This window comes from Macrotis lagotis, chromosome 7, assembly GCF_037893015.1.
Source record: "Macrotis lagotis isolate mMagLag1 chromosome 7, bilby.v1.9.chrom.fasta, whole genome shotgun sequence".
NCBI classification, from domain to species: Eukaryota; Metazoa; Chordata; class Mammalia; order Peramelemorphia; family Peramelidae; genus Macrotis; species Macrotis lagotis.
In genome coordinates, this window is record NC_133664.1 from 186,399,594 (window position 1) to 186,415,619 (window position 16,026).

Sequence of the window (16,026 nt, forward strand, 5' to 3'; positions counted from 1 at the left end):
GAAAGCAAGAAAACTATTGATCTCATAAATAAAATTGAGTTGGTTTTATGAAAAAGCTAATAAAATAGAAAACCTCTGGTTAATCTGATTTTAAAAAAGAAAGATAACCCAATTACCATATCAAAAATGAAAAGGGTGAATTAACCACCAATGAGGAGGAAATTAAAGAGATAATTCAGAGCTACTTTACCAAACTATATTCCAATAACTTGAACAACTTGAATGAAATGGACAAATATTTACAAAAATACAAGCTGCCCAGATTAACAGAAGAGGAAATGTTATTTAACCCCATTTTAGAAAAAGAAATAGAGGAAACCAACAAAAAACTCTCTAAGAAAAAGTCTCCAGGGGCGGCTAAGTGGTGTAGTGGATAAAGCACTGGCCTTGGAGTCAGGAGTACCTGGGTTCAAATCCCATCTCAGACACTTAATAATTACCTAGCTTTGTGGCCTTGGGCAAGCCACTTAACCCCATTTGCCTTCCAAAAACCTTTAAAAAAAAAAAAGAAAAATATAAAAAAAAAAGAAAAAGTTTCCAGCTCCAGATGGATTTACAAGTGAATTCTACCAAACATTTAAGGAACAGTTAATACCTATTCTATGCAAACAATTTTAAAAAATAGGACAGGAAGGAGTTCTGCAAAACTCCTTTTATGATACCAACATGGTGCTGTTACCTAAACCAGTAAGAACCAAACCAGGCAAACAAATTTATAGACCAATCTCCCTAATAAATATTGATGAAAAAATCTTAAATATCTTAAATAAAATTTTAGCAATAAGACTACAGTAGTAAATTATTACCAGGATAATACACCATGATCAGGTTGGATTTATACCAGCTAGGCAGGGATGATTCAACATTAGGAGAACATTTAACATAATTAAACATATCAATAGCAAAACCAATAGAAATCATGATTATCTCAATAGATGCTGAAAAGGTCTTTGATAAAATACAACATCCATTCCTATTAAAAGCACTAGAAAGTTTAAGAATAAATGGAGTTTTCCTTAAAATAATAGTTATCTACCTAAAACCATCAACAAATATTATATTTAATGGGAATAAATTCAGAACATTTCCAATAAGATTAGGGATGAAACAAGGATGCCAATTAACACCATTATTACTCAATATAGTATTGGAAATGCTAGCAGTAGCAATGAGAAGGAAAAGAAATTGAAGGAATCAGAATTGGCAGTGAGAAAGCAAAACTTTCATTCTTTGCAGATGATATGACGGTATACCTAGAGAACCTGAGAAAATCATCTAAAAAACTCCTTGAAACAATAAATTCAGCAAAGTAGCAGGATATAAAATAAACCCACATAAATCATCAGTATCTATCTGTCTATATCTATCTATATCTATCTATCTATCCATCTATCTATCTATCTAAACAAATTCCAAGAACAAGAGATAGTAAAAGAAATTCCATTTGAAATAACTGTAGACAGAATTAAATACTTGGGATTTTATCTCCCAAGACAAATCCAGAAACTGTATGAGCACAATTATAATGTTCTTCTCACCTAAATGAAGTCAGATCTAAATAACTGGAAAAATGTCAAATGCTCATGGTTAGGTTGAGCTAAAATAATAAAAATGACAATTCTTCTCAAATTAAATTACTTGTTCAGTACCATACCAATTAAACTACTAAATGACTACTTTACCAAGCTAGGAAAAAACAGTAACAAAATTTGTCTGGAGCAACAAAAGGCAAGAATAATAAGGGAACTGATGAAAAAAATGTAAAGGAAGGTGGCCAAGCTCTACCAAATCTAAAACTATACTATAAAGCAGCAATCATCAAAACTGCCTGGTACTGGTTAAGAAATAGAGTAATGGATCAGTGGATCAGAATAGGTTCAAAAGAAACTGCATTAAATGACTACAGCAATCTATTATTTGAGAAACCCAAAGACATCAGCCTCTAGGATAAGAACTCATTATTTGACAAAAAATATTGGGAAAACTGGAAAATAGTATGACAAAAATTAGGCACAGATCCACATCCCACACCATATACCAAAATAAGGTCAAAATGGGTACAGGATTTAGGCATAAAGAGTGATACCATAGATAAATTAATAGACCAAAAAATACTCTATCTAATCTATCAAAAAGGGATAAATTTATGACCAAACAAGAATTAGAGCACATTATAAACTGCAAAACAAATGATTATTAAATTAAAAAAGTTTTTGCACTAATAATATCAATGCTGCCAAAATTAGAAGAAAAGCAGAAAACTGGAAAACAATCTTTACAACCAGGAGTTCTGATAAAGGTCTCATTTCTAAAATATATAGAGAATTGCATCGAATTTATAAGTTCACAAGTCATTCCCCAATTGATAAATGGTCAAAGGATAAGAATAGACATTTTCAAATGAAGAAACTAAAGCTATATATAATCATATGAAAAAATGCTCCAAATCACTATTGATTAGAGAAATGCAAATTAAAACAACAATGAGGTATCATCTCATACCTATTAGATTAGCCCAGATGAGAAAAAAGGGAAAATGATCAATGCTGGAGAGGTTGTAGGAAGATTGGGACATTGATGCATTGCTGGTGGAGTTGTGAATGGATCCAACCTTTCTGGAGAGCAATACAAAACTATGCCCAAAAAGCAATAAAACTGTTCATACCCTTTGGCCCAGCAATTGCAATTCTAGGACTATATGCAGAAGAAATTGTAAAAAATTGGAAAAGTCCTACAGGTTCTAAAATATTCATGGCAGTTCTTTTTGTAGTGGCAAAGAATTGGAAACTGAGGGGATGCCCATCAAATTGGGGAATGGCTAAACAAGTACATGAATACTATGGAATATTATTGTTCTATAAGAAGACATAAATGGTGGACTCTAAAGAAGCATGGAATGGAATGACTTATGGGATCTGATGCTGAGCAAAGGGAGTAGAGCCAAGAGAACAATGTACACATCAAAAACATTATTAGATGAACAGACTGGTAATGGTTTATATTATCCCCAACCAGAGGAAGAAAAACATAACACTGAAAAAAAATACCCCTACTGAATCTGGTGAACACTCTATAAAAATTATCTCATGTATCTTTCCCTTAATCCTAATTCCTCATGCTAAAATTTACTAATTTGTAAATATGTTTAACAAAATATGAATGTAAAATGCTAACCAGATTGTTTCCTTACTGAGGGGAGGGGGATGGGAAGGAAGGGTGGAAGGAAATTTTGTCACTTGGAAATATGCATGTACAAATGGATGAAAACATAAAAAAAACTTTTTAAAAAGTGGGTTTCATTGCCTTTGCAAAATGGAAAAGTTCTCAGTGGAATATTATTTTAAAAACCTTAATACGCTTCTAATGATCTAGCTTGACTGCAAACCATGGAACAACACAGTCTAAAGTAACATAGGTGATTTCTTAGAGGACAATGGAAAAACACTTGGTAAATGTGAGCAGGCTACATATTTAAAATTAGGAATTATGTAAGAGAAGATTTGAAAAAGATGTCATCAAAAGAGAATAGTAGATCACAAAGTTTAAATAAGAGATAATTAGAAGATAGCTCTTGTTGCTTATTGGCATCTTTATAATAGAAAAAAATTTGTGAGAAAGATTTTTGATCTTCCTTTTGTCTCTCTCACCTAACATGGTAAGAAACTTATGAGGTGATACAGATAAGACTCATCTTTTTTTTTAAGGTTTTTTCAAGGCAAATAGGGTTAAGTGGCTTACCCAAGGCCACACAGCTAGGTAATTATTAAGTGTCTGAGATGGGATTTGAACCCAGGTACTCCTGACTCCAGGGCCGGTGCTTTATCCACTACACCACCTAGCTGCCCCTCAGATAAGACTCATCTTGATGAATAAATAGGAATAGGTTGAGAAACTTATTTTTTTTTTTTTGGAGAGAATATCCAAATTATAATTTATCTAGATTTCAGTGAGCAAAGTTTCTCAAGACTGATAGATAAGTGAAAATATATGGATGTTCTAGACAGTAGTATAGTTAGGTGGAATTGGCTTGTTGAATGGCTTGGATGTAAAGAACAGTCATTGATAGCCTTCTGTCAATATGGAAGTAGAATACCCCAGGGATCTGTTCTGATCCTGTGCTCTTTAATATATTTCGCAATGATTTGGATGAAGACATTAATCACATGTTTAGCAAATCTGCAAATGACATAAAATAAGTGGGTGGGGAGATAGTTAAGACACAAGATAATAGAATCAGGATCCAAAAATTCTTACTTGGCTATAACTGTGGGCCAAATAGAATAAGTTGAAAGTTAATAAGGCTGAATGTAAATCACTAACCTTAGGTCTACAAAAATGATTTTATGTCAAATATGGGAGAGGCTTAGTGAGATAACAGAAATATACACTGTTTTCTGACACCTTCAGGTTAGGCTAGTTTTTCTCTGGAAAAGTAGTGAAACATTATCAAGACTTAACTGGAAATAGAAACTATGCCTATCAGTTGGTGAATGGCTAAACAAGTTGTGGTATATGAATGTGATGGAATATTTTTGTACTATAAGAAATGATAAGCAAGATACTTTCAGAAAAACCTGGAAAGACTTACATGAATTGATGTAAAGTGAAGTCAGCAGAACTAGGAGAATGCTTTTTTTTTTTTAGTAATAGCAATATTGTATGATGAACTGTGAATGACTTTGCTATTTTCAGCAATACAATGATTCAGAACAATGCCAAAGGACTCGTGATGAAGCATATTATCTATTTCCAAAGAAAGAAGTGATGTTTGAATATAGTCTGAAGTATGCTATTTTTCAGTTTTTTATTTTTTCTTTTATTCACATCTTGTACAAAATGACTAATATGAACATGTTTTACATTACTGCACATGTATAATTTATAACTGATTGCTTATCATCTCAGGGAGAAGGGAGAGATGAGGGAAGAGGAGAAGGGAAGCATAGAATTTGAAACTCGAAAATGTTAAGAAATGTTTAAAAATTGTTTTACTATGTAATGGGGGGAATAAAATATATTTGAAAGTCCTTCATTCAACAAAAAAAGAGACTTAATTAGCTCAGAACATGCTGTAGTTTCTTGGTATCCTACATACAAAATCTAGTACAGAAGGAATCAGGAACCTCTCTATACGACTTGATGTGCTTCTGGTTAATATGCTAATATGACCAATCCAAAACAGAAAACTTTGTTTAACTGAATTGATGTCATTTCCTTGCTGAATAAATTTTTCATGCTATAGCTAAGAAAGTTGTTTTTTTTTTTAAAACAGTAGTCAGATAGACTATGAGTGTCTCTAATTCTGAGACTAATTACTGGACCTACCTATATAAAGCCTGAAATCTGATAATAGTTGAAACATTGGATCACAACATCCTCATTAAATTAAGGAAGGATCATGTAGAACTATGGCATCCAACTCAATTAAAAATGGGGGGCACTGATGCAGGTTGCATATTGATTTAATTTTGAAATGAAATATTCTTTGTTTATAATGTAAGCCATTTCCTAATTATATTTTAATCTGCTTCTGATCATACCTAAGAATATTCTGAGCTTCATATGTCTCCTGAACTCTATGTTGGACAGTTCTGATATGGAAAAAGTCCTGGCTGGGATAAATGAAGATCTCAGTTTAGAAACCCTATGACCTAGAGCCTCTGTTATAACACTGGTTCTTTACTGAAACAAGTCTATCATTGACCCTGGGGAGATAATAGAGTGAACTGTGGACATTTATCAACCCAAGACATATGTGCATTTAAGAACCTTATCCTGATGTTAGTAAATCCTAAAATCATTTACTGAATTTACACAATTTTTAAAGGGGAGGATAATAGTAATTTATAAACCTATTAACTATAGTAGGTCTAGTTTTTCCTAATTACTGTTTCTAAGAACTGTGCTGAAAAAGTGCTGAATGGATCTTTCTATATAGTATTTGGGAAATTGGTTGGTTGATTGGTTCTTGTCCTTCATTATTGAAGAAAACCAAAATGACATCACTATGCTTGAGACAAACTACAATGTATCTATAGCCAATTAGATCAATATAAGCTCGGAATGCTCTACCACAGGTCGAACACAAATAGTCCATGAGAACAGCTGAGGTAGGTACTCTAAACTTGAGTAGGTCACATTTTCTTTGAGCCACTTCCATTCTGCTTCCCTTATAGAGAGCAGCACCCTCACTGATGAGGGCACACCATGTTGGGTGGTCCTGTGCCAGTATCTCCCAGGTTTTATAATCAATTCTAAAGTTCTTCAATGAAAGCTCCAGAGTGTCTAGGTATCACTTCTTCTGACCTCTGTGTGAGCACTTGCTCTGTGTGAGTTCTCTATAAAATGGTCCTTTTGGCAAGCACATTTCTGGCAATCTAACGATGTGTCCAGCCCATTGTAGTTGCACTCTCTGTAATAATGTTGGAATGTTAGGCAATTTACCTCAAGAAAGGACCTCAGTGTCTGGCATCTTCTCCTGCCAGATGATTTTCAGAATCTTCATAAGACAATTTAAATGGAAGTGATTCAGTTTCCTGATGTGGCATTGATACACTGTCCAGGTTTCACAGGCATATAGCAATGAGGTTAACACAACAGCTCTGTAGACCTTCAGTATTGTAGTCAGTCTAATACCTCTTCTCTCCCACACTTTCTTTCAGAACCTCCCAAATACTAAACCAGCTATGGCAATTCATGTATTAACCTCATTGGAAAGGACACTGCCAAGGTAAGTGACCTTGTCCACAGTACTTAAAATTTCTCCATTTGCTGTAATCAGTGGTTTCACATATGGATGGTGTGGTGTTGGCTGATGGAGCACCTGTGTTTTCTTGGTGTTAATTGTTAGACCAAAATTAGCCCAAGTGGTAGAGAATCGATCTCAGCTTCAGAGGCTGCATTGAGCACACAGTCATATGCAAACAGATCATGCACCAACACTCTCTCCACTTTGGTCTTGGCTTTTCAAGTTGAAGAATTTGCCATCATTATGATAGCTGATCTTAAGGCCATATTTCTCCTCAAAGAAGGCATTTGATAATGAGGCTAAAAACATCATGCTTTAAAAAGTTTGGGAGCAAGGGTATATCCCTGTTTTACTCCATTGGTGACTGGAGAATCTCGAGAGCATCATCTACTATCCAGAACCCAGGCATGCATGCTGATAGGAAACTGATGTACAATACTGATGAACTTCTCTGGGCAACCAAATTTGGACATAATTTTCCATAAGCCCTCATGACTGATGGTATCAAAGACCTTGATCAGATTTACAAATGTTGTATACAGACCTTTCTTCTGTTCTTGGCATTTTTCCTGATCTATTGGGCAGCACACTCCATATCAACTGTTCCTCTACCCTTTCTGAAACCACACTAGCTCTCAGGGAGATGACCAACTTCGAGGTGAAGGATCAGCCTATTGAGAAGGACTCTGGCAAGAATCTTATCAGCAATGATTAAAAGAGAAATTCACTTCTGATTGTCACAGGACAATCTATTGCCTTTACCTTTATAGAGATGGATAATGGAGGCACCCTTGAATTCTCTCTATACTTCTCTTAAGTCTGACCTTTCATAGTTTGTTACTGAAACATCTTCCTGCCATATAACCTGGAAAATTTCAGTCAGCTTTTGGTTTGAGCAATGGACCTCCCACCTTATAGGTCTCAGATGGAATAGAAACAGCACCAGGTGCTTTTCCATCTGAAAGGAGCCTAATGACATTCAAAACCTCTTCTTCAGTTGGAACTTCAGCTAGGGACTGATTGGCTTCATCTTGAGTTAAAGGGTCAATGACTTCTACATTGATTTATATAGTCTGTTTAAGAACAACATGGAAGTGTTTAACACATCTCTCTAGGATCATGTGCCTATCATTAATCAATGTGGATCCATCAGCACTAAGTAGTTAAGATGCACCATATATCTTTGGCCCATAAATGGCTTTTTAGGGCATCATAAATGCATTTTGGTTTGTTAGTCTCTGCATAAAATTGAATTTTATATGCCTTCTTACTGAGCCAAAGGTCCTGTATCTCTCTGTCCTTTGCTTAGATGGAATTAAATGTTTCCTTTATAGAAATGGATGAATTATCCTGTTGGTAAACCTGTATTTCCCCATCATTTTCATCAAACCAGTCTGAGTATTCTGACCCAGATGAGCAAATGCAGTGCTGTTACACCAGATTTCTGAAAGCTGTGCACTCTTTTTCTACTCCACTGTTGCCAACTGTGTGTTGGCTCAGTTTTCCTTCCAAGTAAGCAACAAACTGTTTCTGCTCAGAGATATATTCTATTCTTTTGATATTAATTCTTTCATTTTGACTTTGGCAAATTACTGGAAATGTTGCTGCCTGAACTTGTATGGGATTCTTTGGATTAAGGCACTGAGGGAGGCATTTGAAAGAATACTCCTGGATACTTTCTAGGAACCTTGAGATCTTTCTGGAATTGTAGATACGGACAAATGTGCCAAATGCACACTTGATTTACAGGGGGGGAAGAGTGAGGAAATTTTGCTGAATCAGCACAAAAGGAGAAATAGTATATATATATATATATATATACTATATATATATATATATATATATATTTATATACCTGTGAACAGTAGCTGTGACTCCCATTGATGGATGACTGAGGGAATTCCAAAGACCCCTGAGCAAACCCAAGCTGAGCAAAGTATAAGAAGCACATGAAGAGTCAAGAACTCCTCCCTCAGAGGAGGATAGATCTGTGTGAACAACATGGAGATAGAAAAACTGAACCCAACAGAATCAATGCTATAATCCCTATTAAATACTCTTTCCTTACTATGTTTAAATAAATAAATTTCCTTTGAGCTATTAGATTGTTGGTATCTAGATCAGCCTGAATAAGACCAAAACTAAGTACTCCAGACTTAATGTGTACTATTATACATAACAGTAGAAAACAATTAAACATACCTCTATGTTTTTTATCACAATCATAGAAAATACTTGTTAGTGGTTCTTCACACATCTGGCTAATATTTTGGATCATATTTCCTTTATCAACATCTGATCCTAGGTTCCATTCTGGTCCTATTGATTAAAAAATAATGATTTCAGTCGCTTTTCTCTCAGAAGCACAGAATTCCAGGTCTAGATTGGTTGTCCAAGGACATCAGGTGCAACTCATACTTAAAGAAAAACTTCCATTATCCAAGATCAAGAAGCAGGTTTTCAGATCTCTACTTGAAGACCCTCAGTGACGGACAAATCTATTACCACCAGAATCATCCCCATTCTACTGTGAAAGAGTTCAAGTTACTGGGAAGAAATTTCTAGATTGTGTTTCTCAGAGACTTCAACCTATTGTCCTAATTCTATATTCTCCATCAAGTAAAACTAGTCTAACTCCTTCTCATACATGATAACCCTTCAAAGACTTGAAGACTGAAATCTAGTGTTTCTCTTTTTTTCCCCATGTCTTCTCTCCTCTAGGTTAAAATATCTTCAGTTCCTTCAAATGCATTTTATAACATAGTCTATGATTTAGTAGACATGCTCTCTGCAACTTATAGCTTAGACTGTTGCTTATTCCATTGAGAAGTTAAATGATTTGCCTAATCATGCAATCATCTGTGTCAGAAGCAGGATTTGAAAATGTCTTTCTGACTTTGGCCAACTCTCTGTCTATTTAATCTCTTAATCCTATGATGCTTCTTCAAGTACATTGTAGAAAATTTTAAATATTTTAGTAGCTATCATTTATTAAGCACTGGAATAGGTACGAGAAAAGTTAAGTCATGGTCCCTATCCCTAGGGAGGCTGTGATATAGATTTTAAGTTCTTTAGGTAAGATTTTTTTAATTATAGATTAAAAAAGATATAAACATTAAAAATGAAAAGCAAATATGAAGGGTCTCCTTCCCCTACCCAACTTTTATTGTATATTTTTCTTCCTCAAAAATTTTCTAATCAAATAAGTTGAATGCTTTATTTGAAGGAGTAAAAATCTCAATCTCTCTCTCTCTCTCTCTCTCTCTCTCTCTCTCTCTCTCTCTCTCTCTCTCCCGCCCCCCCCCCCCCATGGGGCAATGGGGGGGTTAAGTCTTGCCCAAGGTCACTAGTAAGTATCAAATATTTGAGGTGGATTGGCACTCAGGTCCTCCCAACTCCAGGGTTGATGCTCTATCCACTGTGCCACCTAGCTGCCTGAAAAGAGTAAACATTTCAAAGAATTTTTACCTCTTTCATTCATTGATAACCTTCTTGATACCGAAGAAAGATCAAGGTTTTGATCAGAAACATAATGAAAATCAGGGGTTGAAGTGATAAGATCATTTCCACAAGGAAAGTCTTTAAAATCATTGCTAGAAGTTAGCTCTCTCTTTCTCACCACGGACATGAAAGACTTATAATTCAGTATTGGGGTTGCTGGTTTGAAGGTTTCTTCAGGACTTTGGAGAATGAAAGAATGTGTTGCCTTTTCTGAAGAGCTGAGATGAGAGGTGTACTCAGTGGTAGAAGACAAAGACTGGAGATCATAAACATCACTTTTCTCAAGATTTAAGAAGTGAGCTTCTGGTTCACAAGAGTGTCCAATAGTCTTCTTATTTAGTGCTTCTTCGAAAATTTCTGCCGTATTAGGGTAAGTACAATCAAAATTTCTAGAATGAAATCTGACCATCTGAATTGTAGGATGTGAAGACTGGTCCCTCTTCTTGATCTTCTTACAAATGCTTTCCACTGGGTTGTGTCGCCTATTTTTTGTCCATCTTTCGGAAGCCATTGATTACTTTTTCCTTCTGTGTCTAACATTTCTGAAAGGCAGGTAAAAGTAAATACAATTTCAATATGTTGGCATTGTCTTGGAATCAATTTAGTAATACATGATAGAGCCTTAAATAAAATCTGAAAACATAGTAACAATGTTGTTAGAGTTTCCAGAATGCTTTTTTATTTAGTTCAATTTCTATCTATTATTCTTATATTTCTAGGTTTAAACAGCTAATATCAGGATGTAATTCTTTTCATAGTAAGGTTAGGAATGATAAAAAGACAATATGCTAGGCTCTATCTCTTATAAAGAAATAGAGCAAATAATTTTCCAAAGATATTTATCAACTGATAGATATGGAAGTATAGATGTTAAAGGTTTTTCTAGCATCTGTCTTATTACACATGGCATTTGAGCCTTTAGCAAAAATTTATATGCATAGACAATTCAAAGAAATAAAATATCAGAAAATAAAGAGGAAGCATATGACAGTATCCTATACATGTCTTTTACAAATTATCAAAAGCAATAACAGGAACCTTTTGGAAGAATGGGTGATAATAGAACAATTCTGTAGGACAATAACAGAATACAGGAAAAATGGAAAGAATAAAGAATTGAAAATAAAGATCCATCAGAATGCCAAGAGTTCATCACACACCCAAAAGGTAACACCATCTGATCTGGTCCAACCTATTCATGTGACTTCATTTTAAGTGAAGGTTGGATGAGGGATGACAGTCCCTTGGGTCCCCCATACCTCTAACATTCTGTGAGTCTGTGACACGAGATCTAGAGAAGAGGCAATGAGTCAGATCTTCACTAAAATCCTAGCTTTCTAAAAATAACACCACTCTATTTAGGGGAAGGTCTACAATTCCATACCATACAATAAATTCTATGAAAATGAAAGTGAAACTATTCTATTTTATCTCCTAATAAAGCTAAAGAGAGTTTGTTTTAGGATATTTTTAATGCTTACAATATATGGAAGTTTACATTTTTAATTACATTTTGGGAGACTATAAAAGAGTGCACAAGTTTGGGTAAGATGATAAAGAATAATAGAAGATCTAGAAACATACTCAGGCTCCTCAGATAAACGTGTTTCATTTAAACTCTAGTGTCTCTATTTTATAGAGATTGCCCTTCCCCCCACAAAGGAATTCAATCCCTTCTCACTTTGCCTCTTAGATTCCCTAGCTTCCTTCAAAGTTCAGTTCAAGAAAACAAATCTAGAAAATACACCAGACCAAGTCCTGAGTGTGAAATTCAAGATAAAAAAAATTACAGTGAGTTATTTTCCCAGCCTAGATCAGGAGAGGGAATCAAATAGAGAGAGGTCTGCAGATAGTGAGGATGCAACCAAGGCAGGAAAGGCAGTGATGAGAACACTGGGAGGCTAATCCTGTCCCACTCTACTCCCCCCGCCCCCCCCACACACACACCTGATCTTGGGCAAGGTGAGAAAACAGGTGCCAACTGCAATTTCACTACCCAGTTCCTGGTCATAGATCTAGAGCAGAATGACCTGTGCCTCAAGCTGGTGTTCCAAGGGAAAGGAGGGTGTGGACCTTGTACTGTGTACCAAGAAAGGAACATATTCAGAAAGAAACAGTAGCTGAGAGGTTCTGGGCCCAGGAGCAGAGTAGGATCTCAGATCCAGTTTTCAGCCCAGTCTGAAGTCTTCAAAGGAACCTGCTATTTTTCCCATAATGAACCTACAAAACTTTCCATTTGGCAGATGGTGGCTGACCAGTAGCAGCTGTGCTTGTTGTGCTTTTTTATTTATTTTGTCAAACATTTTCCAATTACATTTAATCAGGTTCAGGCTGCACTGAAGACTTGTGGTTGGCAGGTAGCCTTAGACACTTCTTCTATAGAGAACAGATTGCATGGGTTTTATGCCTCTTTCATCCTGATCCCACAGTAATGTTGTAGATAATGAGATACAGAATGGCTATTAAATCAATAAATAAAATGGAATAAAATGAACAGAAAATAAAAACTTAAAAATGAAAAGAACCTTTCTGATTTACATGAACTACTAGTATTATAGAGACCAATATAAACAATTATTTTAGTCTGCCTTATCCTACTATTTCTTTTTTCCCTCTCCCATTGTTTAAATTATTGACATTCACACAATCATTGTCACCTTTACTGTCAACATCATTTTTGATATTTATCAAATTTCAATACTTGTTGAGATAGTGTTAGACTGTGAGCTATCTCTCTGATCAAATACTAGAAGTTAAAATTAAAGTTTCCAATCAATTTCACTTTAACTGGAGCAAAAGGAGATCCAAATAAGACAGGATATATTTCAAAAATTGACTTAATAAATCCATATTAATCTCCCCTACTTATTAATTTGAAAGATTTAAAATTTCCAAGTTAAAAAATTTTATTTTTAAAATCTGTATGCATGCAGGAGATTTATTTTCTCTTAAGTTCAAAATAGCTCATAGGTTTTTTCCCCCATAAAACATTTGCAAACATGCTGATTTTTAAAAATAAAGTATTTTTAAAGAGATATTTTAGAATTCTCAATTGCTCAAAGCAGTTTACCATGTCTAGCAGAAGCAGTGATTCTAACTCTCTCCTTTCTGTGCAGAGATGGAGACCGTATAATACTATACTAATTCATTAGTTAATTTTGATTATTTTTTCTTCTTTTTTGTTCTTGTTATAATATCATTTTTGTGAAACAAAAAATTCAAGAAAACATTTTTAAAAATAAGAAAAATTAATCTGTTTCTATTTAAAGAAAAAAACAAGACTTCTTGTACATAGAAGGATGATTTAAACTGATAATTCTTCATACAGAAAGTTTGATTTTGAGCTGGAAAGAATTTTAGTTCCAGTCTCTTTGAGAAACAAACTCTTCCTATTATAGTATGATTGAAAATTTGGTTCTAATCCCAAAGCAGTTATTATATTTCATTCTTTATTTTAAATTCATGAGAATATCATCCATCAAAAGCCAGATTTCAAAAATTGATTTGTTTTAAAACACATTTAGAAAAATAGGAATTCAGTTTCAACTTAGATAATATCATGATGGTTTCATTTTTGCTTTACAAAGAAACTTTTAGTTAAACTCATATTGCTCTAACAATCTCACTTCTCCCATGGCAGTATTCAAAAACATGAGCACATGCAAGCTGCCCAGAATGATTTTTTTTCACTTCCACTTCCTTCAGAAAATGTTGAACTTTCTGGTTCTAGAAAAATCAAGTTTTGAGTAAAAAGTAACAAGTCACTCAAAAGTAAGTTAAAAATCTTAATTACATACACACACACATGCACACATATATATAATTATTAGATAATTCCTAGCAGAGGTTTTTCCTAAACCACCAGATGATGTAATAACAGCTTCCTCATAACCTTTTCACTAGACATTATTCCCTGTCCTGTGTTCCATGATTCAGACAAATTGATCTCTTTTTTCCTCACATTTGGCACCCCATCTCCCTATTTTACTTCCTCCTCATCTTTGATCCAGAATCCCTCTCTTCCTTCAAAAATATAATCCAACTCCTGCCTTCCATATGAAGTCTTTCTAAATCTTCTCCCCTATATGCTAGTACCTTGACAAACCATCTTGTATTGATTTGTATGTATTCTCCTTATCTTTATTCCATACATATTTATATATGTACTTGTGGTCCTCCTTGTTTGAATTTAAACTCCTCAATACTGAAGATTATTTCAATCATTATAGTTCCAGCACACAACACAATGTCTGACACATTTAGTAAAAAAATGTTTGTTGCTTACTCATTGATGGAAAGCCAAAAAACTGTTCTTTTGTGGAACTAGAAAATGGCAGATGATGATTTTCTGGCTACCCAGTGAATTCAGTTCAAACACCGAGCATCTACTATGCATAAAGAAAAAAAATGAAACCATTATCTGCTTTTAAAGAGCTTACATTCTACTGACATTATTTTGTTCTTGATGGTGGACTCTCCATCCATTAATCTTGTTAAGGGTCATCTTTGTAATAGGAAGATCACACTTTCTACCTAACTTCACCAGAAAGTTCTCAGAAATTAATTAAAATGATTTCCAAAAACATGCCCTAGATATACTAAATGTTTAATAAGGCTGCTTCCTGCAAACCTAATTAGCTATTGCTAGAGTAAAGGAACTGATGCATAAACTATTAAGTTCCCTTGACCTTACTGTAAGCATCTATTCCTGGAAAAATTCCTAATGGAGGCATATCAAACTCCTATACTTCTAAAGTCTAAGAGTTTGTGTACTTTCACCTTAATTCATATCTTAGTATATGGAAAGGTTGAATTTCTCAGAAATTTAGGTTGACACCAGAGGAAAACCTATGACAAATATTAAATATTGAGAATTTAAGGGATGCCTCAATCCTAACATCTTAAACAACAAACAAGAACACAATCGCTCAAACAAGAAAAAATGTTTTATCTGATAATACAAAAAGATTTCCAGCTGGAAAAGATCTCAGAGATCAGTGCATTGTTCATTTTCATCCACTGAAACAAAAACAAAATAGTCACTCCCCCCCACCGCCTTCCCACTCTCCACTCTCCCCTCTCCCCTCTCTTCTTTCTTTTAAACAACCCTTTTAGCAAAAATAGAACATTGCTAGTGGTGGAAATATATTGCTATGAAATGCTGATTTTGTCACTTATTAATAAAGTGCTTTTCATTCCCTACAGCTGCCTTTTCTCAATTTCCTTAGTGAATCACTAGAGTTTTCCATTAAATTGAAGCCTAGACAATGCAAAAATCAGAGAATTTTTATCCCATTTCTTCCAACTCCCAGAAAATCGCTAGTTAGAGGAGATAACACACCCCCTGAGATAGAGTACTTTCCTGGCCAACATTAGCCACAAGTCCAAGGCTCTTTACCTTAGGATGAACTCACCATTGAGATGCCTTCATTATGAGGGCTTTCCAGATGCCCATCTTCTGAAAAATGAAAATAGTGCCTGGAGGTGGGGTCAGGCGCTGCCTGCAGGTGAGGCCAAATTAGGGCTAACAGTGCCTGGCTGAGCTAACTTTCCTCTGAGTGGTTCAAAATTCTCTGGTTTTTAGAGATGATAATGGGGAAATGGGTGAAAAAGAAGGGTCAATTTTCGCATCTCCATGTTCTTCCAGGAAAGGAAATGTGGTGTAGTGGATAGAGGAGTAAGGAAAAGTAGGGTTCAAGTCATTCTAATGATGCAAATTGTTTGAACCCTAGGTCAATCATTTTAGTGCCCCAGGTAAATAAGATTACAAGTAGCAA

At 34.8% G+C, this 16,026-nt stretch overlaps 1 protein-coding gene across 1 annotated transcript in view; it reads right to left on the reverse strand.

The window, feature by feature from the left end:
• The window catches only part of IRAG2 (inositol 1,4,5-triphosphate receptor associated 2), a 134,194-nt gene extending 123,434 nt beyond the window's left edge, over positions 1 to 10,760 (reverse strand). The window contains 2 exon segments of the mRNA XM_074195309.1: positions 8,951 to 9,067; positions 10,217 to 10,760. Coding sequence (XP_074051410.1) covers positions 8,951 to 9,067; positions 10,217 to 10,760 — 661 coding nt within the window.
• Positions 10,761 to 16,026: the final 5,266 nt, after the last annotated feature.